Source organism: Rhinolophus sinicus, chromosome X (assembly GCF_036562045.2).
Source record: "Rhinolophus sinicus isolate RSC01 chromosome X, ASM3656204v1, whole genome shotgun sequence".
NCBI lineage: Eukaryota > Metazoa > Chordata > Mammalia > Chiroptera > Rhinolophidae > Rhinolophus > Rhinolophus sinicus.
The window spans coordinates 6,062,834-6,088,033 of NC_133768.1; the positions used below are offsets into that span (position 1 = coordinate 6,062,834).

Sequence of the window (25,200 nt, forward strand, 5' to 3'; positions counted from 1 at the left end):
TAAGGATGGGTTGGAAACCTTAGAACAACTTGTGATAGAAAAATGACTGAACTTTCCTAAGTAATCCTTTCGGCAATGAAAACATCCAAGATGGTTACCCAGCATTTCTTAGGGGGAAAAAAGTCCTTGTTTGGTATTTAATATTAATGTAATTGTTTGTGTTTGACTTTAGGTTTGCATGACACTCCTTAAGAAAGACAGGAAAAGGGATCGAACCCATAATTCTGTTCGTCTTGAGGAACAACTTGGAGAGGCGTCATGGATGGCTGTGCGTGTGGGTTTACGATTGACTGGGCAAGGGATCCTGTATTCACCCCACAATTGCTGAATCGACATTACAATGGTGAGAAAGAAATTCTCATTCTGTAGAAACCGTACTTTGAATTTTGGATTTAGATTTTCCCCCCCAGGCTGGTGACATGCGGTGGGAGACTGTCGTAACGCTGGGTAGGGGCAGCAAGACACAGCTTCCAGTCAGGCCCTGCGATCACCCTGGTCAACAACCAACCCTGTCCAGTGTGCTGCGTTGCCAGCATTTTCTTGGATATTGTGTTTTGTGTTTTCACATCCCACCGTATCTGCAAAACACCCATTTTTTTCTCCTGGCTCTGGTGAGATCAAAACAGTTACTCTTGAGATAATACTCAAGATAATTAATGACCCACCCACAGCTCATGTAAGTGTCTGAGCACGTTTAAGGTGCGTTCACCTATGATGTTGGCACTTTCAACTGATGTATTGTCAACTTAGGATGGGTTTATGACGATGTAACCCGATCATACAATCAGACGTCAGGGAGGGTCTGTAGACAGTTTGAATGTATTGTTACTTAAATGGTGGGAGGTCGGCCTCTCCCAGCTATCACGTTTCATGTACACAGGCCCTCACTTGTAGCTTGCAGAGTCTGCTTTAAAGAACAGCAGAGCCAGGGGGACAGATGGCTAGCAAAGTCCCTTTCCTAGCACTGAAAACCAGGTTTCAAAACTTGCAAAATGGGCAGCCCGGTGGCTCAGGTGGTTGGGGCGCTGTGCTTCTAACACCAAGGTCGCTGGTTCGGTCCCCACATGGGCCAGTGAGCTGCGCCCTCTACAGCTAAGATTGTGAACAACGGCTTGAACCAGAGTTGGGGGCGCAGGGAGGGAGGTAGGACTTGGAAAATAACATAAACACTGAGCACCAAGAATCCAAAAACAAAACAAAAATGTTCACGGAGATTGTTACAACCAATGGACATTTAATAATCTGGAACGGTAGATGAATGTATTGCCTCTCAAATCCATTCCTTGCACATTTCAAAGTGCCAAGGTCGCCGTCCATCATAGCTTCTCCTTAGAAGCCCAGGTTGGAGGTGTTCCCCTCCTTGTCACACAAGCAGAATGGGAACACCCCGCAACAGGGCTTCAGCCATATACGGTCCTCATTCAGTTCTTTCCCAAGCTGCAACTGAACCGGGATGATGGTTTTTCTGTGTCCCTGCACGGCATCGGCCACCGTCTCAATCACTAAATCATAGAGGGGCTCCGTGTCACCTGTCAGGGGTGTGGACTCGGACGGGTCTCTGGACAGATCGAAGAGCAGAGGAGGGTCATGGTACGTGACCCCTTCACCCGAGCATGTACAGGCCTTGGTCTCATAACACGCCTGAGCTCCCGGGGGCTGGAACACTGGCGTCACATAATGAACCTTCCACACGGCCTGGCCTGGAGAAGAAAAGACACATCACAGACATGCAGCCTAAGTGCCCACGTCCTGTGTGCTCTGCCCCCTTCTGGAGCATTCTTCTGGTCTTTCTCTTTATCAACCTTCAGAACGTGAGCCTCCCCTATAGGATAATGTCTCACATCTTTTCCAGCCGTCGTGAGTCCTGCTTCTCAAAGTTGACATTTCTGGAAGTGACCTCCCTGCTTTTCTGAGGAAGAGCGATTCTCAGAAACTTTTCTGAGAAGGTATTTTCAGTGGCCTTCCCTGGACGACAAGGACTGGTCTTGGGGGTGGGGGAGGGCAGAAAATGGGAGCGCGTGGAGGGTCGCCCTGAGTGACCCTGCGTGTGGCGTCTGCAGGGACCAGGGGCTGGGGTACTTACTGTCCTTTGGGTTCCAGCGTGCGGCGTGGAGGTACACACCGCAGTAGTGGAAGAGGAACTCGTGCTCTGAGTGCTGGACGGCACCCTGCAGCAGGGGCATGAGGTTTTGGCCGTCAATCACCCTGCAGACACACACACAGCAAGGACAGAAAGCAAAGGACGTTGACCACCACGGTGGTCAGTGCACTCCCTCTCATTTCCCCAGAGAACAGTGTGCGGCTGAGAATCTAGGGACATGCGTGCATGCTCTCAGGGAGACAGAGAGACAGAGAGACATAATAACAATAAGCTTCTACGGCCACAGAGGGTCTCAGCAGCTCGGAGGCTCTGACGACTTCACAAATCAGAATTTCATTTGCAGCTGTATCACTACCCTGAAAGGGGAGATTTTATAGAATCTCTAAACAGCTGTATGCTTTTTGTTTTGGTCTCATATCAGAAAATGTATCTTATACCTCATATTAGAAAACAATACCGTGTTTCCCCGAAAATAAGACCTAGCTGGACCATCACCTCTAATGTGTGTTTTGGAGCAAAAATTAATATAAGACCCAGTATTATGTTATATTAATTATATTATATTATATTATATTGTATTATATTATACCAGGTTTTATATTAATTTTTGCTCCAAAAGACACATTAGAGCTGATGGTCCGGCTAGGTCTTATTTTCAGAGAAACACGGTTATAATAAAATCTACCTCATAATAGAAAATAGGATAATAAGTCCCAGATAATCCTTAAACAATCATCATAAAAGAAAGAAAACCATCCTTATGCTCACATAGAATCATGGCCTGCGTTGATAACCCTTTTCAAAAGCTACTGGAACTAATAGGTAAATTTAGCAAGGTCAGGATTCAAGGCCAACTTTAAACAAAAACCAATTTTATTTCTATATTTTAGCAATGGCCAACAGGATGTTAGTCTTTTAAAAATACCATTTATTACAGCATTAAAAAACGTGAAATATCTAGGGATACCCTCTCTTTTTTAATGTTAAAACGTCACATGCTGAGTGCCAGAAAACATCGGAAAGGAGAGATAAACGGAGAGACAGACCATGTTCATGGATTGGAAGACTCAAATGGTAAAGATATCAATTCTCCACAAATTGATCTCTAGATTTAATGCAATCGCAATCGAAAAGAAACATCCTACAAGGCTTTTTTGTATAAATGGAGAAACTTATTGCGAAATTTGTAGGGGAAAACAAGAAACGTAGAATCACCTAAACAATTTTGAAGAGAGAGGGAGGGAGGGAGGGAGGGAGGGAGGGAGAAAGAAAGAAAGAAAGAAGAAAGTTTTCACACTTGCACTACATGCTTGCAACACTTACAAGAAAGCTAGAGTAATCACGACAATATAGTATTGACAAAAGTATACACATGTGAATCAAAGGAATGGGATCACGTCCAGAAATAGACCAGTGATAGAGTTACAATTGATTTTCAACCAATGTCCAAAGTAATTCACTACAGGAAGAACCGTCTTTCCATAAATGGCACTAGGAACAATAGGCATCCAGATGCAAGAAAAAAATAAATCACAAACTTATTGACTATGTCCCCTATTGTAATTATGTTCTACAGTGTCAGGTCGTTACTAGACGTATCGTGGTGATCACGTCTTTAGGTTTATAAATGTTGAATAACTCTGATGTACCTCTGGAACTAGTATAATATTGTATGTTAGCTACATTTCAATAAATTCTTTTTTAAAAGAGAAAAAGATTACAACCTATACTTCACACTATATAAAAAATTTGCACACAATATCAACCATAAAGCCTCATGTAAAACATGAAAGACTCTCAGAAGGAAATGTAAGAGATATTTTTGGTAACCTTTAAATGGGAAAATGCTCTTTTAGACATAGCGTAATAATCCCAGTCTATAAAAGAAAAAAAAAATCACACAATAAATTGACCATTATCAAAACTGAAAACTTCTGCTGGTCCAATGACAATGCAAGGAAATGAAAAGGCGAGCCACAGACTGGGAAAAAAATATTAGCAAAACACATATCTGATGAAAAAGTTGCCTCCAGACTGTGTAGAGAGCTCTTTCAATTCAACAATAATAAAAAAACAACAACACACTCTCAATTGAAAAATGGACAAAAGACTTGAACAGACTCTTCACAAAGAAGAGATATGGGTGGTAAATAAATACACACCGAGGTGTTTAACATCATTAGCTACCAGGGAAACACAAGCTGGCACCACACTGAGATTCCAGTCGGCACTTATCATACTTAAAATTAAAAACACTGGCGATACCAAGTATTGTCAAGGATATAGAGCAACTGAAACTTTCATTTATTGGTGGTGGGAATGCCAAGTGGTGCAGCCATTTTAAAAATCAATCGGACAGTTTCTCATAAAGTTAAACATATATCGATACTATGACCCAGATTCCCCACTCCTGGCATTTACCCAAAACAAATAAAAAATTGGTGACCACACCAAGACGTCTATGAAAATGTCCAGTGCACCTTGAATCATGACAGCCCAATTTATTTCTGCAAACCATGTGTGCCTTCATTTTCCCTTGAAAACTGAAATGTAGAGGGAATGAATATATGATATTTTTTTGAGCTAATTCTGAAAAAAAAGTAAAAATTGAATCATTTCCATGAGGGAATGCTAATCAGAGCTTACAATACACTATTACTTACGACTGAGTTTCCAGATAGCCCTTTGTGAGTCCAAACTATAGACTAGTAGCAATGCCCCAAAGTCAAAGCACCTCATTAATAATTGGGGGAAAAAATAGGACTATGATAGGCTTAGTAACTTTAAAAAGTTGCATGTAGTACTAACGCTGTCATCTTCCTTTAAAAAAAAGTGGACAATTTACCTGAAATTGATACTCTCCTTCTAAGTAAAAGGGAGCTCTAGTCAGTTATCATTTTATATGAATTCTCAGTAAATCCTATTGTCGGAAACTAAAGAACAAAATAAGCAACAGTAACCCAATAAAAGAAACCCAAAACAAAACAGGAACAGACTCATAGGTACAGAGGAAAAACTGGTGGTTGCTGGGGGTGGGGGTGGGGGTGGGGCATGGCGGACGGTGAGAAACTGGGTGAAAATGAGAAGGGATTAGAAATACAAATTGGTAGTTACAAAATAGTCCCGGGGATGTACAGCATAGGGAATATAGTCAATAATATTGTAATAATTGTGTGTGGTGCCAGGTGGGGACTAGACTAATTGGGGACCACTTTGTAAGCTATACAAATGTCTAACCTCTGTGGTGTACACCGGAAACTAACATAAAATAATATTGAATGTCAACCACAATAAAAGAAAAAAAGAAAGGATTAAAGAAAATTGAGAACGTGGTTTTGTTTGTTTCTAATTAGCTTTTGAACACATTGTACTTTCATTCCGAATGAGATCAGCTCCGTCACATCAAGAAAGAAACCTTAAAATAACTCTTTGCACTTCAAAGGGAGAAATGGCCGTGGGTTGGAGCTGTTGAATTTGCTTAGAGAGCTGCGATCAATGAACGACCAGAAAATCAGCTTCAAGCTGACTCTAATTAGGTCAGTTATGCCAGTGGGTGTAAAAATGCAACCTGAAGAACTTGTCCTGATGGAATTAAAACATTCAGGATAAAGTTCAAAGTATTCATCGAATGCTTTCCCTTCATCTGAGCCTTCTGGGTCTTGCACACCAGACACTAGGGAATTGCTCATTTTCTTATCTTATATGGATGACTCAGTTTGACCAGCCACATTCCTCTCTCCAAATTTTCCTGTCTTCATGTACCTCCCAAATAAACACTAAAGTGTCTAAGACGCACCATCACAGTGCAAAAAATCATTGACTGGTACATGAATAACACTCAATAAACAGCTATATACAAAGATTAAAAATTACCTAGGTGCTGGGGAGGAAGTGTACCTGCCTGTTGGGTTTGAGTTTGTCTCCTTTGTCCAGAATCCTCTCAAGACAAAGAAAGAAGAAAGAACTTTGTTAACAGATCATATTATATGACATCACCTGTCCTGAGGGACAGTTCCTCCTGTCAGTGCTGCTACCGTTGGGAAAATATCCATCAAGCTTGTAGGTTCGTCGATTACTTTTCCAGCTGGTAACTTTCCAGACCATCGGAAAATTCCAGGCACACGGATTCCACCTTCCCAGCCGCCCATGGCTTTCCCACCTACAGGGCAAGGGAGTGAAGCTCCAGTTAAAATCGTCACTGTCATCAGAGTGTTCGTAAATCAACATCAAGAAAGACAAGCTCTGCTCAGCGCCTCCCATGAGCAGAGTCCTGATGGGGTCAGCAGTACGTGTCCACGGAACTATATTTTCTAGGGCTGCTGATAGGTTGTTGATTAAATAATTAACTAACCGTATTCTCTCTGCCTAGAACACTGTTTTCCCAGGTACACAGCAACTTTGTCTCCAGCCTCCTTCACTACGAATATCTGTCTCTACGAAGACGTTATTTAAAATGGCAGTCTCACCCCAGGATTTTTTTCTGCCCTATTTTTCTCCATCCTTTCCTGATCTACTTTTCTGTAGTATTTACCACCTTCTGCCAGATCCGATACTTCACTTTTCTTTTTTTTTTCTGGCGTTGCCTCTTTCCACAAGAATATAAATTCCACAAAGGTGGGATTTGTGTGTGTGTTGTTCATTCCTGAATCAAGCCTGCTGAAAACGAATTGAATGGCATAGGACGGGAAGAGGCAAATTTACTGTGGGCGTTACTGAGAATGAGAGCAGGAGGGAACGATGACACAAGGAAGAATGGTCATCCTATTATTTCATTCGATTACTCAAAGTAGAGTTGAACTCGTAGCATGCTTAGCAATGGAGGTATGTTTAAAGTTCTCCCAAGCAAAACCATATAGAAGTTTCCTTATTCATTGGTTTTGTTATTGAAGCACACACTTTAGTTGTGCAGATACTCTCACCCTTCTGCCAGAGTGAGGCAAACAGTTCACTTCATTCATACAGAAATCATCATTTCCTGCTGAACCCGACTATAGAATCCATAGTTGCATGAACAAGAACGTACTTTCCTCTAGAAAACACTTTAGAATCTCTTTCCGTCCCTCTGATAAAAGGTGCCAAACGTCTTCCAGATAATTTTCTTACACCATCAAGATACATGTCAACAGATGAGGTTGGTGGGGGGTGGGCAGGTTTTCAAGGACCAAGGGTCCCAGTAGGACGTGGAATCAGCACGTGTGACTTGAATTGTAAAGCCTTCGACGAGCTTGGCGGTATCTCTGGAGGACAGAACCAGAACTCCTTCCACAGCTCCTGAGTGGTCACGGAGCCCCTGGTGTGTTTCCTCTGTGGACCCATTACTGCTTATTCCATCCGCTGTTAGTCGTCTTGTAGGTATAATCAATCATTATTCAACTCATTTACAGACTTCTTGTAGTCATCTGCTTACGTGAACTCTCTTCAATCTCATCAGTTGATGAGGGAAGCCAATTTCCAGAGGTGTCTTCTAGCACTTCCTAGAAATGACTTAAGCTCAATTTCCTTGGGTTTTGGCCCTGCTGTTTATTTTTACGAGGCATCAATCAATCAATCAATGAAACCTGCTCAGTTTTTCGTGCCTTCGTGTCACCACGTCATGGGTCTTTATCGCACAGAGAAAGGAGAGCTTATTCCCAAGCAGACCCCACACCTGATCTTGCCCCCTCACCTTTGTAGATTCCATTCCATCCACCCAGCTGGACATGGCCCACCCAGGACTCCAACTGCCCTCCGTGGTCTGATGTGAAGTAGATGAGAGTGTGATTTCTCAGCCCCAAGTTGTCAATGGCATCGAGAAGCTTGCCTGGAAAATACAAAAGGGATGGATAACACGAAGGACATTATGAGATGGGGGTGGTCATGCTATTCCCAAGAGCTGCACATTTCTCTGGGAGTCATTGCAGACGGGTTTCTCCTCTAAGACATCGCACTTTACACTCCCAGGAGTCATGAGTGTGCCAATCTTCTCAATTTCCCACCAGCATCTCCTGTCTAAGATGTGATTATGTCAAATCGGGTGAAAACAGATTTCTTCCTATGCCAACACTCACTTTTATACTTTCAATATATAAGTGATGTTAAGCTCTTGCTAATTTTTTTTTGGGGGGGAAGGGGTTCTCGTGTTTCTATTATTGATTTGTAAGGACTCTTTATTTATTAAGGAATTAAAACCATGTCATGTGGTTGCTAATATTTCCTCAGTGTGCAAGATGCTTCACATAGGCCATGTATGATGGATGCTTTCGACATTATATCAAATCTAAAGATTTTTGCCTTTCCCCAGCTTTCCATGGTTTTTACTAGCCCTGCTCCTCATCCAGAGAGAAACAATATTTAACTGTAGTTCCTTCCAGCTTGTGTTTAGCTTCATTCAATGTCCTTCATTGGCATGGGAAAACTATGCCAATTCAATTGATGGTGTTTTTTCCTAAATCAACGGTGGGAGTTTCCTAAGTCTATTGTAACAAATTATGACAAGCTTCATGTCTTAAAACAATGGAGATTTTTCTTTTCACCCTCACAATTCTGGAGGCCAGAAGTCCTAAAATGTTGGTAGTCTCTCTCTCCTTTTCCTCATTGGACTTGCTCTCAGACTGTCTACTTCTGCTTCACTGAGAGGAAAGTCAAATCCTGCACGCATGTTTCTGGGTTCGTAGTGTTATTTTCAGTACTGCCTGCTTTGTGATCACAGAACGGACTCCGGAAGCGACACCCATCCTTGGAACATTCCGCATTTCTTACCAGTCAATTCCTCTATTGTCCAAATTGTCATCGTCACCTTGGTAACGAGAACCAGCCCCCCAGCTCACAGTAAGTACAGCTTCAATTAGAACCACATTAAACCACTAGATTAATTGTGGAATAACTTTATAGATGATGGAATGCAGAATTGTACACCTGAAATCTATGTCATTTTACTAACAACTGTCACCCCAAGAAATTTAAAAAAAAATTTTGGAATAACTAATATTTTGTTATCTAATCACTCTTCCCATCCAGAAAGGGGTACATTTAATTACCCCATTTTAATAATTAATTAAAGTGTTAAGTAATTAACACGTTCCCTTATAAGTGAGTTGTCCCCAATACTACCATTTATTTTTTGAAAAATTATTTCTAAATGTTTAACGGTTGATATTAGAGATCTAGGAATCATATCTCATCACTTATTTAACTTAAAATGGGTTGTTTTGAACATAAAGAAAAACCGTTAATTTCCATGGCTATACTTGACACAAATATTGTAACATATATAGGTATACATGTAAAATCTATATTAATATAATAATAGAATATAGTATAATATAATATAAATACAGAGGGTACCAAAAAATGTATACACTTTTTAAGCAAGGAAAAAACTGTATTAAAATTACACTGATGGGAACCGCTTTCAGCACCTCTTGTAACTGCAGACGTCCAATGTGACTTTATTCATCTTTTGTTATCGGTATATATTGAGTATTACAATTTTAACACAGTTTTTTCTTTTCTTAAAATGTGTGCACATTTTTTTGGCACCCTCTGTTTATAAGAAGAAAATGTATGTATAATAAACCGATTATACTAGTGACTAATGTTATTCTACTGGCATACTATCTAATTATCTCAATATCTCATCTCTCTCTCAATACATACATTATTACATATATTATTAGTATAGCATATTTTAATGAGATAATACATATATAGTGTATAAGTGATATAGTATGTGTTATATTATATATAGCATGAAACACTATATATATAAATATTATATATATTTAAGTTGATGCTAAGAAACATGTAAGCATTTTCACGATTACTATCTAATCATTTTTTTAAAAAAACCTCTCAAACCATTAAGAATAAAATCAGTTCGAAACTTTGGCCACCATCATGTGTGAGGGTAAACCAAGGAAGCTATTTCATTAACATATGCTATAAAATAAGACTTTTCCTGTCACTACGATTATTAGAACTTATTTTCCCTCGATAACCTGATTAGTGCAATCAACATAAAACTTAAATCCATGTGTACGTAGAATAAGACACAAACTTGATATTAACTGCAACAAACATCATTGTTTATGCTGTGAACTCGACAAGGTTTCATAAAACAATTATTATGTTTTAAATATATTAAATATATTATCTGTAATATATTCAATATGCAGAATATATTTATACTATTTTATACAACCTATGGTTATATAAATACATATTAAAATACACAAATAATACAACTATCATATCATATGGTTATATAATATAACATAATCGTTACTGTATTACATCACATGTAACATATATGTACTAATATTTATTTGATTAGACTCTCTACAGTCTACAAAATAAACCCTTCTATCCTTTACAGGTTTCAAGTTACTTTGAGATTTTTCTATTCTTAATATTTAAAGATATTGAAAAATACAAATAGATAGTGGCCAAGGAAATGGTTAACACCTTTCTATGAATATTAATGTTATAAATATTATATATATATATATATATTTCTATCATCAACTGAAATATATATGCTTATATATTAAATATATTTATATACATCTTAAATTTATATTATATTATACATGTATTATATATGATATAAATCTATATATACTGTATATTATATACATTTCAGTTGATGCTAGAAAGGTGTTTCTAGCCTTTCCATGGCCACTAATTATTTTTTTAATCTCTCTAAATATTAAGAACAGACACATCTAATTATTTCTTTAACGTCCAAATATTAAGGACAGAAATAGCTCAAAGCAACACGACGCCTGGATAGGATATACCTGCCCCTGTTGAAAACCCTAGAGATTTAGTTGATGCTGGAAATATGCGGGTGTGACTTTCTGAGACAGGTTTGCGTTCTCCGTGGCTGGGGGGGGTGCCCTGCCCAGTGCAGCTGACCGAACGCTCCCTACTGAGCCGTCCTGACACACCCACCCCTGAATCCCAGTCCCATCCCTCCTGACTGAGTGCAAACGGGTCCAGCCAAGACTCCGCTCCTGCTGCATCTTCCTTCCTCCTCCTCGTGATAACACTCATCTTCCCCTCTCATGCCTGAGAAACCAGCTGTTGAGCTGAGCACTGCTGACGTCTCTCCTTTAGGATGTGTGATTAATGAGAATCCAGAGGTTTTCCCATGGTGGGGGTAGGATACGGTATCGGCATTGGAGCCTCCCCCTGGGTTCCAGGAAGCCAGACTGGGGGGAGGGGGGAAGCCGTGTTCCAGATACCCGTGAAATGACAACATGGGGTGTCTCAGAGGTTATGAAATGCTTCAGAGAAGAACTTGGCTCTCTTTCCCCAACTCTGCCCACACCCACTTTCCACAGCGGCCCCTGAGCTAGAGACGAAGAAAACCCAGGCTTCCATCCTGGCTCACCTGCACCTGACCTGTTGGTGCCTTGTGGTTTTGTTTCCTCATCTGATAACAGGGAAAGTGATGTCATGCGGGGCGGCCTGTGGGGTCTCTGCTCCCGCTCCCCACATAAGAACGCAGGACATGGTGAGGCCAAAAAGGACCACCCATGGAGCCATAGGTCGGGGAGTCAGACCACTATATTCTCTCTGGCGGCTGATGGAGACACACGATCCATCCGCAGTCTGCAAGTCACTTCCCTGCCTGCCAACCAACCAACCAACCAATCAACGCAGCCCCACAGTTACATCTGTGGCCAATTGGTGAACCGGTTACAGCTGACGGCCAACCAGCCACAGCTGATGGTCAACCAGCCACAGCTGATGGTCATTTACTACCCGAGCCAGCACCTCCCCACACGAGACGAGAGCCTGGAAACTGCTCTCTGGGGCTCTGTCCCCACAGTGATGATGGTGAACGTGGTACCCATCTCCTGAAACATTCATGGGGATTTGTCTAGAGCACCCTTGGAACAGTGCACGTCCCATTACTGCCATGTGTCAAGGTATTTATTCGACCAATACATCTCGTTGCAAGGGCTCTGCCACGTGACACCTGCATTAATTTCCAAACGTAAGCATGATATCCCAAATCAACCTCTCTAACAAACAAAGCAACTATTCTCGGCTTGGGGTGCAGTATTGTGATAGCTTCCAGAGTAGATGTTTTGGGGGATAAATAAACTTGCGTGTACTTTCGAAATTGCATGTCAAGGTAGTTGATTATTCTTCCTAAAAGCCCAATGCTGGCTAGAGAGGCAAAACATACAAAGCCAATGGCATGTGTATCTCAGTGGCCTTTTCCAAATCCGACTTTTAAACGTGGTGGCATGTCCGCCTACATTTAACACACCCATCGTTTTGTGTAATATTACTGGAATGCCACCGAGAAAATCCTGTTGAAACCAAGTGGCACCCAAAGTACCTTCTCTGCTGCCTTCATGCCATGTCTTTAAATTTTATGCAACGAGATATTTTGAAAACAGCTCATTAATTTAAAATTGGAAAGCATGTGGTAAGTAATTTGTTGTTTTGGTTATTGCATCTAGAGGTTGAATTCCTTGCCTCATGTCCTTGCAAAGGCAGAGTGGTAGGTAGAATGAGCAGAGATTTTGAGATGCAGGTAATATCAGAAGTACACATTTTAAGAACACTCTGTGTTCTCTCGTCCTGGGGGCAGGTACAAAGTGAGAGGGGGGGTACACAGACGCACACCACACACCAACAAATAATCACGCACATACACATATACATACGTGCATAGATTTGATGACAATCGTGTTTATAGCTAAAATATTTTTAAAATACATTCTGTGTTTTTAAGACTGTTTGAATAGCTTCCCTTTGGTCAAGTTTGATTTCCAAAGCCTCTCTTTACATATACTTCATACTAACATTTTCCATTCGGGAACAAGTTTACCTTAAGTTTGCATCTTGCAAACGTGTGTGGCCATCATGCTGTCTGTCACTCATGTTGGAAAAGGTGACTGTGTTTTGCCGGTTGGTGTGTGTATTATGTAAACAACAGCCGTTGTCTCTCTCTGGGGCATTCCCTTATGAGGGTTCTGGACTCTGAGTCGCCGACCCCAAACACAGCTCTTGTACTCAGCAGACCTGAAATAGAGGTGTGCTGTCCAACCAGAGAGTACCATGCTCTGATTTCAGGTCTGACCTCAGTTAGAGACACAAGAAAGTTGAGAAGCGCGCTGGCTGGGAAGCAGCGGATGGGGTGAAAAGACAGGGTAACTACCCACCACGAGGGCTGCGTCTCCTTTGTCAAGTGCTTCCATCTGGGACATCGTTTATGCCAAAGACCAGCCCTCCCTAGTGAGAAGCGTTCTCTTCACTTTTCAGATGGTTATCCCCACCGTCAGGCTGGTTTCTAAGCGTCCCGAACGATCAAACCACAGAGGTTCCGTTTACGTAGGTCCAGCCACTTACCCACAAAGAAGTCCATCTCCTGTACATTGTCCCCATATAACCCGTGCTTGCTGGTGCCGATGAACTTCTCCGTCGTGGGGCAGGGTTCGTGCACATGAAGGAAGGAGTAAAACAGCAGGAAAGGTTCTTCACGGTGCCTGAGAAAACACCAATCACGTCATTACTCAGTTTTCAACATGTCCTCTGGGCACACACGCTGCCCTTCCTTCCTCTCCACACCCCACGAGAGGGGACACACACAAAAGGCAGCCCCTTTGAGAGGTCATCCTAGCCAGACTGGAGTCCAGAGCCCTCCAGCGTCTGGCCTCTCCCCCTGATTTGGAGGTGAGGCCACCATAGCTCCTTCCTGATACCAGGAGATGAGTTGGACACACGCTGCACTTGAAAGGCACCACAGAACTATAACTCAAATCCAGCTCTGGGTGGCACGCTTTCCAATGGCGCGTGACGTCTCGGACTAGGGTCACACCTGAGGAAACACAGAGGATGCTGCCATGGGAGTGGATTTTTTAGCAACGTCAACACTTTCACAACCCGAGAGCAAGCATGGCAAGAAACGTCTTGGCGAGCCGGCCTCACACCTTCGCTCCCCTTGGGAGGAGTCAGGAAACAAGCTTGACTCTCTCCAATCCTGACCATCTGTCTGCAGGCACGACAGGCCCTCCGCTAGGCAGGGCAGCAGCCACTCTTGGGGAAATTTCTGCTCATGAGCTATCACAGTGTAAGCATAGGAAGAAAACACGGATAAAAAACAAACAAAGAGTATTCCCGGTGTACTGTGTTAAATGGTGTCTCTGCAAAATTGTCCACCTAGAAATTCAGAATGTGGTCTTATTAAGCTGAAGTCATAACAGGGGTGAGTGCTGGGCTCAGAGTCACGTAACTGGTGTCCCTACGAGAAGAGGGCTGTTAGGAGATACACAGGCACTCAGAGGGCAGATGCCATGTGAAGACACAGAAATTGGAGTGAAGTGGCCACAAGCCAGGGGACACCACAGACAGCTGCCAAATGCAAGAAGCTGGAAGAGATGGAAGAGACCTGGAGGACCGGTCAGAGGGACAGTAGCCCCGATGACACCTTGACTTTGGACTTGTGGTCCGCAGAACTGGCAGAGGGCACATGTCTGCTGTGTCACGTCACCCTTTTCTGCCACATTGAATGTCCATTCTGTCCTCTTAGCTTCCTGTGTGTCTTTGTGAAGGGGGACCCCCTACAATAGGTTGCTGTCTTAGACTTGGCTGCATTGCATTCGGTCCCTTTCAGAAAATGTCCTTCTTGAAACCTAAGTCAGTAAGACAGAAGGGGTATCTCACACGTTAGCCCTTTAAAGGTTTAAAATCACTTAACATCCTAAACGAAGCGACCAAAATAAAGAGTTATCTCAGCGTGGGTGGCCCGAATACCAGCTCAGCTCAGAGATGCCCTCTGCCTTGTCCCCAGAACCTGTGAATATGTCACCTTACATGGCAAGGTGACAACAGGAGCAGAGACAGGATTGTCACGGCGACAAGCCAAGGAAAGCATGCCATTTCTAGAGTCTAGAACAGACGTGAACAGATTCTCCCCTAGAGTGTCCAGAAAAAACCCCATCTTAGCAACATCTTACCTTTATCCCCGTAAAATTAATTTCACCTTTCTGACCTTAAGAGCCACAGGATAACAAAGGTGTGTTGCGGTAAGCCCCTAAGACGACGGCAGCTGTCACAGCAGCCATAGGACACGCATGCACTCAAATCCACGTGAAAGCAGCTCCTAGCATCCTGAACATGTGTGTGGTTACATTGCCAGGCAATGGAGTCGCTTGTGAACCTCCAGGCTCCCTGCTCACCATTCAGTGCTCTTTCTTTTCGATATTAAGTCACGGTGGATCATATAGACCTTGGTGCTGGTGATCTGAGCACGTTTCAACACCAACTTTTCTTTTTCTTTTTTAATTATTAGTGTAAAACCGCAGGCTACAAGGTGTAGAGGTGTTTTAAGATGAATTTTCTGACAGAATGAGACAGGATCACTTAGAGTGAACTTTCAGAGTGGTGGACGCCAACACGTCAGCTTGTCCCCTCACCATTGCTGGCTTGTCATATCTCGTGCCCAGACCAAAAGACTCACAGATTCTTGCAAACATTCTTTTCCACGTGCTTTAACTTCTGCCGGCAGCACCGGCCCACTCCTTCCTTCATCTTGCTCTTACTCATCTTTGAATATCTTAGTCAATCTCAATATTGTTTTAGAAAGTGTGGCCTCTGGGCAGCCGGTTGGCTCAGTGGTTAGAGCGCAGTGCTCGTAACACCAAGGTCGCCGGTTCGATCCCCACTTGGGACAGTGAGCTGTGCCCTCCACAGCTAGAGTGAAAATAATGACTTGACATGGAGCTAACAGGTCCTGGAAAAACACACTGTTCCCCAATAAAAATAAAAATAAATAAAAAAGAAAGGAAGGAAGTATGGCTTCCCCGGTACTTACAACTGTTACCCTATTTCCTGTCGTGAGTTTGTAGATCTCTTGCCATCATGAAATGTGAAGTCATGCTTCTGGCCTAGATACCAGCATGGCAATCGCTCAAGATAAAGCCTCAATCAGTGTTGAAAGAGCAAGTGAAAAGACATGTGCCCACAGCCTTTGTCTACAAGAAGGTCCAACACGTCGAGGATGGTACATGTGGCTGCCTCAGAAAGCTTCCAGTTTTTGCGTTGTGGACCCAGGCAGCTTTACGATCGTCCAAATAGATCCTTACATATCACATGGTCAACAATAAGCCCTCAGATTCTAATTTCTACAGTAGGTTTTTCCCTAACAGGGAGACGTTGCGAGGGCCAGTGTATCCTAGTGTCTACTTCCCCGGTGAATAGATTTCCCACTGTCAATAAGTGTTGCAATGATAGGCATTGTAAATTAATAAGCCAGGGTCATGAGTTTGACTCTAGTGTGAGTCTGGCTGCCTGGTCTGACGAAATGTAAATTCCAAGACCAACGGAGAAATTGTGATTTTAATCACAAGGGGAGTCACCCCTTCAGGCCCTGCCTGAAGAGGCCAGGGGGCCTCCAAACATTCTGTTACTGTTCAGCCCGAACAATGACAGTGTTTCGCAATACTTAACTTAACAGTGCTCAAGGCATGACCTCTTACTTTAAAAAACAACAAAAAAATAGTCATTCTTTTATCAGGATCATACCATGGATTTTTTTTTTTTTTTTCATTTATGGGATTTTTTTTTTTTTCATTTCGTTTACCTTTCTAAAAATGAAATGGCCTCTTTCATCATGAGGGACCCAGCCCTTTCTGCTTTCATGGGCTGCTCAGTGATCTCCTCCTCTCGCATGAGCACACAGTCCCAATACAGAGGCGATGTGTAGCTGTGGTACCAAAAATAGCACAGGAGAAAAATAAACAGAATCATGAGGAGGATGACGAACCAGGGAACAGAGAACCAGCGGCCGAGTTTCCCTAAGGTGAGGGTTAGCGCGGTAACGGCAAGCAGCTGCACACAGCTCCCGAGTCCTCTGCTGATGGCTAATTCCGCGTCCCGCGAAGGGTCAGGCCAGCAAGGCGTATACAGAGTATATGGCATGCCATAGAAGTAATCAAACCCATAATTATGCGGATGGTGGCTGTGGTCGCTTCGGGATCGGCTGTTTAAACCCTGATGCCATTTGCCTGAAATGAAACACAGACACACAAAACAGCGTAATCGTCCCCAAAATCATGTGAGGAAATCATTCCTCACGTGAAACAATCGGCTCATGGACAAAAACGCAGTAGCAGAGAGTTTTCCTTTCCTTAAAAACCTGAGCTCAGCATATTCTCATTCTGTGCTTTTCTTCAGTTGGTGGACGTTTGTGTTAAGATCTGGTTACGAGCAAATAGGTAGGATGAAAAATAAAGGGGGGTGGGATGCAGCTGTGAGCTCACAGCATGGATGTGAACTGGGCAGCTTCTCATTGACAGACAGGACAAGTCACCGTCACAAAGACAGATCATGACAGAGCCACGGCAGAGCACTGATAACTGTTAGTTTACTTGTGTCACCTTCGTCAGTGAGGAGAACGAATTCCACATGGTTCTGCTTCAGCGAAACAAAGAAGCAGGCCAGACGACGCGCAGTGAGCGACCCCAGGTTGCACAAGGATCCTGGCAGATTCGATCTTATTCTGCAACCTCTGCTCGAAAACATCTGATAATATGTCCCTCCACTGTGCAAAGAATTCAATTCCTTGTCTCTGAAATCAGGGCGACGGGCTATGTCCCACCATGCACGTAGCCAGAGACCATGGCCGTTGCCGAAAGGGGCACCACCGTTTTCTTTTTGGAATGGACCCTCACAACCAACACGAGTGGAGACAGAGGGGAGCTGATGAGACAGAGGGGTGTGCTGGGAAAGATCCCATGGGGAATGTCTGAGGCAATGCACGTGCCCCTCATCGGGCTTTGGGTGATGGATGTACGGTGTTGACATGTCATAGCACCAAACGTTGATGCACCATAGAAAGTTGGTGCGGCTAAGGCTGTTTGGGTTTTCTCGGGAGGACTCATTACATTTCTGGATTTCTGCCTGGTGGAGGAGATGACAGTTTCTCAGAGTCTGCAAAGAATAACGTGGAAAGAGAACCTCATCGTGACTCTTTAGCACCTCTGCAAAGATGATGTCCATTGTGATACGGAAACATGTGGGATGGAAAGGCCTGGGGGGCAGGTGGGAAGGGGTCTTCAGTCACGCCTGGAAAGGGTGAATAGGTAGCATTTACAAAGGAGCATGTGTGTGTGTATGTGGGAAGGGGCATTGCTATCGTGGCTCCCAGGTGAGCACAGCGCACTGAGGAGAGACCATCCTGCCGGTGCCTGGGAAGGACCCTGTGAGATACGAGCAGCTTTACTCGGACCCTCAGGTAGGATATGGCCATTGAAATAGCACCCGTGAGCCAGGACCATATAAACAGGAGAGCACTGCGTCTGCCACAGCCCAGATGCTACCTCATTCTAAAACAAAACTTGTCCAAGAAAACAGTTAGTCAAAACTAAAGCCAGGCCTATCGGCACTTAGCAGACAAAGAGTGACACCGATGACGGCTTCTTACCGATAAGTGCTGTGCGATAGCCTTGCTTCTTGGCTACGGCTGCAAATGTCGTTTCATTAACAGGGAGTCCGGCAGGGACAGCAAGGCTATGGATGACACGGGTATTGGTATCAGAAACCATTCCTAAACGTAGTGTGGAAAAAAACAGCACATCAGTAAGTAGGTACCCAACGGATGCAAGGAGTGAGCAGGTGCCCCCTGGATACAGAGTGAAAGAGAGAGCCGTGGACAGTTGGAGGCAGGGAGGTGGAGAGGTGACGGCCAGGAACAGAAAACCATCCTGTAGGGGAAGAAATCCTTACCTCCAAAGACAGAACTCACACGGGCCTGCAACACGAAACCCCTTTAAATCCTTACATGCCACACCCACGTGTGACAGCTTCAGATACACACAAACACACCATTCGGAAAACACTTTCTACATACAGCCCCCTGCATTTTTCCAATGACACAGGATGTTACGTCCCTAGATCATTGCTGATTGAACAGCGCCTTCCGCGGGCTGGGGAACCCACGGGTTAGAAAAAAAAGTGACATCTCGTGAAATTTTCAAACTTGACTGTGTCTTCAGTAAAACTTTTTTTTTTCTGACAATAGGATTTAGTTCTATTTGTAGTAAAGGTGTATAAGCTCAATTTCCATTCAAAACCTGACATTGGAGGCATCTGGGAAGGGAAAACACATTCTTTCTAGATCTCTTATGACAATACTGGGTGTCAGGTAGCTGGGGACCAGCCATCCTGAGACCCAACACCTGTCATTTATAGGAAAGCAGCAAGAAAGGGAGCAGGGTTTTCAAGGGTCCAGGAACTGAGGAACCACCACCCCCATCCGGTGTCTCTGAGGAGTCGCTGAAACTGGGGGGACTTTGCTCAGTCTCACTGAGGGTGGTGGCAGGGTCCTGGATATATTTTAAAATTTGTGGGGCCATCTAACCCTGGTGAACTCTGCAAACTGACCCCTCCTGGCTTCCATCCCAAGTAGAATCCAACCTACAGCTTCATCAGGGAGAGGACACACAATTGGGTGAGACAGGACCCAAGCAGCTCAAAAGAAAAAAAAAAATTCCAGATAAAAATGGGAGAGCAGATTAAGGCAGGAGTTCTCAGATAGCGAGCCGTCATCGCTTTAAATTTGATGCAAAAAAAACCTCTTTGAAATTAGATTATTTTTAAAACCATACCATCTACAGGAAACACATCTCTTTCTGAGACGTTAGGAAAACAAGTTTTACATAAACTGAGCAACAAAGGTGGGGGGAGTCAAATCTCATGCAACTTTACTACAAGGACAAAAAAAAACAACAACAACAAAAAACAGACTAAATACTTTGACTTTTCCTGGACCCGACTAACCTTATCACAAGCTAAGGCAGATATTGCAAACCTCATGGGACGGCAAAGCTTACCTGACACCCTCACTAGCGGAAGGAACTTGTCGGTCTGCCCTAAAAATTAGACATCGATACTGGCCTTGGCATGGTTTACCCTGGTTGGTCTCAAACTACGGGATTTATGCCCATAAATGAAGACCTTTACATAAAACAACCGTAGGACTCAGCCGTTCCACTCCTAGGTATGTACCCAAAAGAACTGAAAAGACATGTCCAAACAAAACCTTGCACAGGCACGTTCCTGGCAGAACTATTCATTATAGTCAAAAGACAGAAATAAGTAAGTCATGGGGCCGTCACATACAGCATGAGAAATACAGTCAATTATATGGTGACAACATGGTGTGGGACCGGGTGGGGACGAGACGTAGCAGGACCATCACTTCTTCAGGTCTCTAAATGTTGAATAGCTGGGATGTACACCCAAAACTAATAGAATAAGATGCATTAGCTAGAGTTGAATTAAAAAAAAAATTTTTTAAAGGAAAAAGAAGAAGGCAGAAACAGCCCACGTGGTCCGTCAGTGGGTCACTGGCTAAACAAACATGCTAAAGTGGGGTGATCAACATGTGGGACATTCTCGTGGCCACTTTGTCCTGAGAGCCAGGTTCTGTTAACTCTTCCCTCGCAAGGTAGCTTCACGTTCCAACCCTGGGGCAAAAGCAGAAGCCTACGCCTGGTCATGGGGCATTAACCGTGAGGTGACAAGATGATAAGCCACGACTAGACACACGGAAGGAGCATCGTGACCCCGATGGTGACATCATGGCCATTTATGCAAGCACACGGGCGTGTGTGCTCTTTGGACATTTACAGGAGTGGCCAGGCTTTCTTTTCATCCCCTCCCACCCCAACAGGACAGCTCCCGCCGTGGCGGGGGCACTGACACACCTGAACGGATGGGGTATCTGCCGGTGAGGAATGCCGTCCTGCTTGGGGTACACAGGGAGGCTGCTGAAATGTGCTGGCTCAGCTTGACACCTTCTGCAGCCAACAGGTCAATATTCGGAGTCCTAGCAAGAGAGACGGAGGGAACATTGGGGAGGGACGCCGGCAGGAGAGACCGAGAGACCGAGGGAAAGACCTAGAGGGACCCAAAGGGAAACAGCTCCCTTCCCTGCAACTCCCCGAGCTCAGACAGGGACAAAAATTACCTTGCACGGCGAGCTCATCCTCCATCCTAATCCCACCTCTCGGGGACCATAGGTTGTTTATCACAGGATTCGAATCATTTGATTCTGCGGTACCGTGTCTTCCGAATATATACAGTACCTTTTAAGTTATAGATGTAAAATACAGAGGGTGCCAAAAATTGTAGGCACGTTTTAAGATGGGGAAAAAATGTATTAAAATGGGAAAGTATATACCGATGACAAAATATGAATACAAGTCACGTGTGACTTCTGCAATGACAAGAGGTGCTCACTGTCCAGAGACCTCTGATTACGGTGAACTACCACTTGAGCAACGGTGACCAAAGTGTGCATTTGAATGCATTTTTTTTGGCGCCCCCGGTATTGAAGTGTCTGTGGCGTCAGTAATTAAGGCTGAGGACTTAGAGACCTTAGTTATGCTTCAATCCTTACACATGGAAGGTATGGTACAGCCCACATATTCAATAGGTAAAGGTCCCTTGTCTACACACAGGTGGCAAAACCGCCACGTGACCGAACATGAAACGAGCCGGAGATTGAAGAGAATGAGACAAACACTTTCCCTGCTGAATGAAAACCAAACAAAATGAACCTCGATGGGTTTGCGACAGAGACGGTGGTAATACGAATTCCCAGCCTCACCACGGCATTTTTCTCACCCTTCCTGTAAAGCTGAGAACCACCTACCATGTGTTACAGTACGATGCCGTTTGCAAAGAAAGACGTTGTTTGTAAACCGCATGTAGGGGGCGTCCCTGCCTCCTTTGAGGTTTCCCGTTGTCATCTCACTTCTCAAGTAACTGGTATTTTCAGCAAAACATTTATGCCCAGCTCTGCACAGTGTCTGAAGATATGTGCTCTCTACTTTCTTATGCCCCTTTTTCAGCGTCCTAACTCGCCTTTTCAGAAGCCATCGTTAATTTTGCAGTCATCTGCTTTAGTAACCATCTCTCCGCCTCTCCTAATTTTTATTACCAAAAGCATAGAAGAGTAGCTTTGCCTTCTGTCCGTAACACGATGGTACAATTTTTAATATGTACGAGCCCTACGTCTCATGATGCTCTACCCCTAAGCTTTAGACACGCACGGCTCCTAGAGACGGCGTTTATAACCCGCCATAAAGCACGGAGTTTCAGTGTCCTGTTTGTTTTACTTCTTTCAGAATGTCCGTTGTCGGAAGAGAAAGACATGGCCTTCGAAAGCGTCTGTTGGCTTTCAAAGTTAGAAAGCATGGGGTGATTAATTCTGCCGAGTAAAAATATACGGGAAAATCACCAGTCATCGTATGGTCTACATCATATAGCGAGCTTACTTACTATGTGCCAGATGACTAGTTCGCACGCTGCGTGTGTGAACTCACAGGTACGGACTGTTCCCCTGTGTACGCAACACCTGAGGAAACTGACGCCCGCAGAGCTTACATAACGTGTCCAACGTGCCCCAGCTCATAAGTACAGAACCAAGATTCCAGTCAAGACAATCCTAAATTTAACATACTGGAACACTTGCTTTTCTAAAAAAAAGAAAGAAAGTCCAACAAATCCATGTGGTGCTACATAGAATGTGTGAACCATCCACGCCTGAACGATACACAAAAAACGTGAGCTCCAACATGAAGCCTTACCTTATGGTATCATTGCCATAGCAGCCCAGGTCTCCGATGCCAAGGTCATCCACCATTATAAGGACAATATTAGGCTTGTCATCAGTGGCCCTTTGTGCTTGGCAGGTGCTTAGAAGGAACCACGTCCAAGACAGGGAGACCAGCCAGCTCCTGAAAAACAAGCACGGACCTTACTGGCGATACACTGAGCTGGACGGCCTCAGGAGGTCGCTTCCATGACAGCACCGTCTTCCCTGAAGGCAGTGGGATTTACTGGACAGCAGGCTGCTCCCTCCAGGGTCAGGCCAGGCTCCCGGAGTTCTCCTTCAAAGCAAGCATTGACCATCTCAGTGGAACGGAACCAGCGGTGCTTACAGGAGACCCTCCTGCTTTCTCAACTCACAGAAACAAATTGTTCTTCCAGGAGGTGACATCTGAGAATGCAGATCCACAGACAAATGGTGCATTCCTTGAGAAAGAGGCGTGAAGACGAGGGGGCTTCACTCATTGGGGCCCAGAGCAGGCCGACTGCCCTTCCCACCGGAATGGGACCGCATTTGGATATGGCAACTTTGTTGGAGAAACGTTCGGCTGAAGACCAGGAAAACAGGCAAGCAAGACGAAGGAAAAGGGGGCCGTAGAATAAAGGTTAAGGGGAGCATGGAAGAACATTGAATTCTGGAAAAGAAGCAGCCTGGAAACTGAAGACCGACTCCGTCCACTTCAAAATTTCGCTCAACCCCAGCTCAAGTCCCGTGTTCTTGAAGAAACGTGTAATTCTCGCCCTACTGGAACCCCACTCAGTTATCAGGGAAAGGATACCGGACATTTCAACGATTGCTTCAGTCTCGACTTTGTCTCTAATCATATTGTAAAACCCACCTTAACTTCCTCCTCTGGGAGGGAGCAGACAAAGAATCACTGACCCCCATCTGTTCCCAGAGCCCTTTGCTGGGTATTCTGAAACCACAGTGGCCCCACAAGATTGCAACTCTATTTCCCCCAAACTTTTCCCCAAAAACTGTGCACTTCTTGAAGACAGGAGCCGTATGCCCACGTCTTTCCCTATTGCCAAATCGCAGGAATTACGGAAACACTCTTCCTCTGCCCGAAATTGATTGAGGTGTTTTTCCCTCACCCCATTTTTACACGATTTTAAAATAACACAGGTGTGTGGGAAATTTGCCATTTCTATTTGTGCCAATCGCGTGTAAACCTCTCCTATTTTTTCTTAATTCTAGACCTCCTGAACCCAGGATATCAATCTAGACCTCTGATGGCCAACCATCTCCAGAACACATGACATCGAAGGCCTCTGGCAAGCAAGCTGAATGTGGTAATGTCACCAAATTACCCACATGTTTCAGTGTGTTGCTCGCCTGGCTCATGACTTCCCTTTACCTGAGTATCATTCCGTCGCCCCGAGTAGCTTCCTCTTTCCTTGGGTCAAAGATATAAGGTCCTGAAAAGAAAAGTAGGTTATCTTCATGAGGGTGAAGCTAGGTCCGACTGTGAAATTCTCCCTGAGTTGGAGAGGCTTATCTCTCTGCTTCCAACCTTTCAGAACTGGTTTTCTTGCTGCGAAGCCTGAGCAGCAAGTGATTTTGCTCTGTTGGCCCGTTTCTAGAGAGTCCGTGCTGTGCCAACTCCTGCGGCCATCTGGCTCATTTAGGCTGTTGAGTGAATTGGCTCCGTCCCTAAACCTGTCCTAGAACATGTCCGGATGACAACACACTCCCTACGAATGTAAGAGGTTAAACTCAGAACAACTGCTTGGCATGAATTCGGATCGCTGGAAAAGGGGAGATTACTTGAATCTGTGTCCTTTGCTTCTCCATCATTCCAAAAGGCAGACCAGTGCATGGTGATTTTAGGAGAGTTAATGGTTGCATCCCATTGGGGACGTGGGCCATGATGACCTAGTAATATGACAGCAAAATCCACTGCAACGAAAGAAAAGCAACGCCCATCTTCCCTCTGCAAGCTGTCACTTCTATTGGCACCTAAAAGTAACACCGAGAACATAATACTAACCTCTCCCTTCATCAATCAGTCTTGCTCAAAAGCAAGATGACAGGAACCGCCCCAAAAAGAAAAAACAAGAAACAACTATGGGTATAGAAAAGGAAAGGAAGGAAAAGGAGAGAGACGACTGCAAGAATAATGGCTTTGGAATCAACTTCCTGGGTGGTCCAATGAGGTCTAGCAAACAGCCACAGGAGCCTCTAAGTTTCAGAGCCCATCAATGCTGCCTGTTACAACAGAAAGATAAACAAAAGGGCCAGAAATGTCTGCACTCATGCATCTTCTACAGACCCCAATAAAGGCAGAACCCCAACCCTTCTCTCTCTCTCTCTATTTCTCTCTCTGCCTATGGCCTCACTCTGTGGCCCCAGCTGTGCTGTGGCATTTACAGGTCCCGTAAGCAATAAACCCTTATTTCTTTCAAAATGTCCTCGTGGTTATTTCCTGGCGGAAGATTCCTTGCCATCATAGCAAGAATCTCAAGGGCTGGTCCAAACACAA

General features: G+C 44.1%; 1 protein-coding gene across 1 annotated transcript; it reads right to left on the reverse strand.

Moving 5' to 3' along the window:
• Positions 1–1,204: 1,204 nt before the first annotated feature.
• ARSF (arylsulfatase F) lies at positions 1,205–22,843 on the reverse strand. Its single transcript, XM_019714571.2, has 9 exons — positions 22,696–22,843; positions 20,809–20,930; positions 18,525–18,647; positions 16,683–17,106; positions 13,451–13,587; positions 7,767–7,901; positions 6,098–6,260; positions 2,084–2,205; positions 1,205–1,700 (listed from the first exon to the last, which is right to left on the reverse strand). Exons 1-9 carry the CDS (start codon positions 22,749–22,751, stop codon positions 1,330–1,332), a joined length of 1,653 nt encoding a protein of 550 aa, XP_019570130.2. The 5' UTR covers positions 22,752–22,843; the 3' UTR covers positions 1,205–1,329.
• Positions 22,844–25,200: the final 2,357 nt, after the last annotated feature.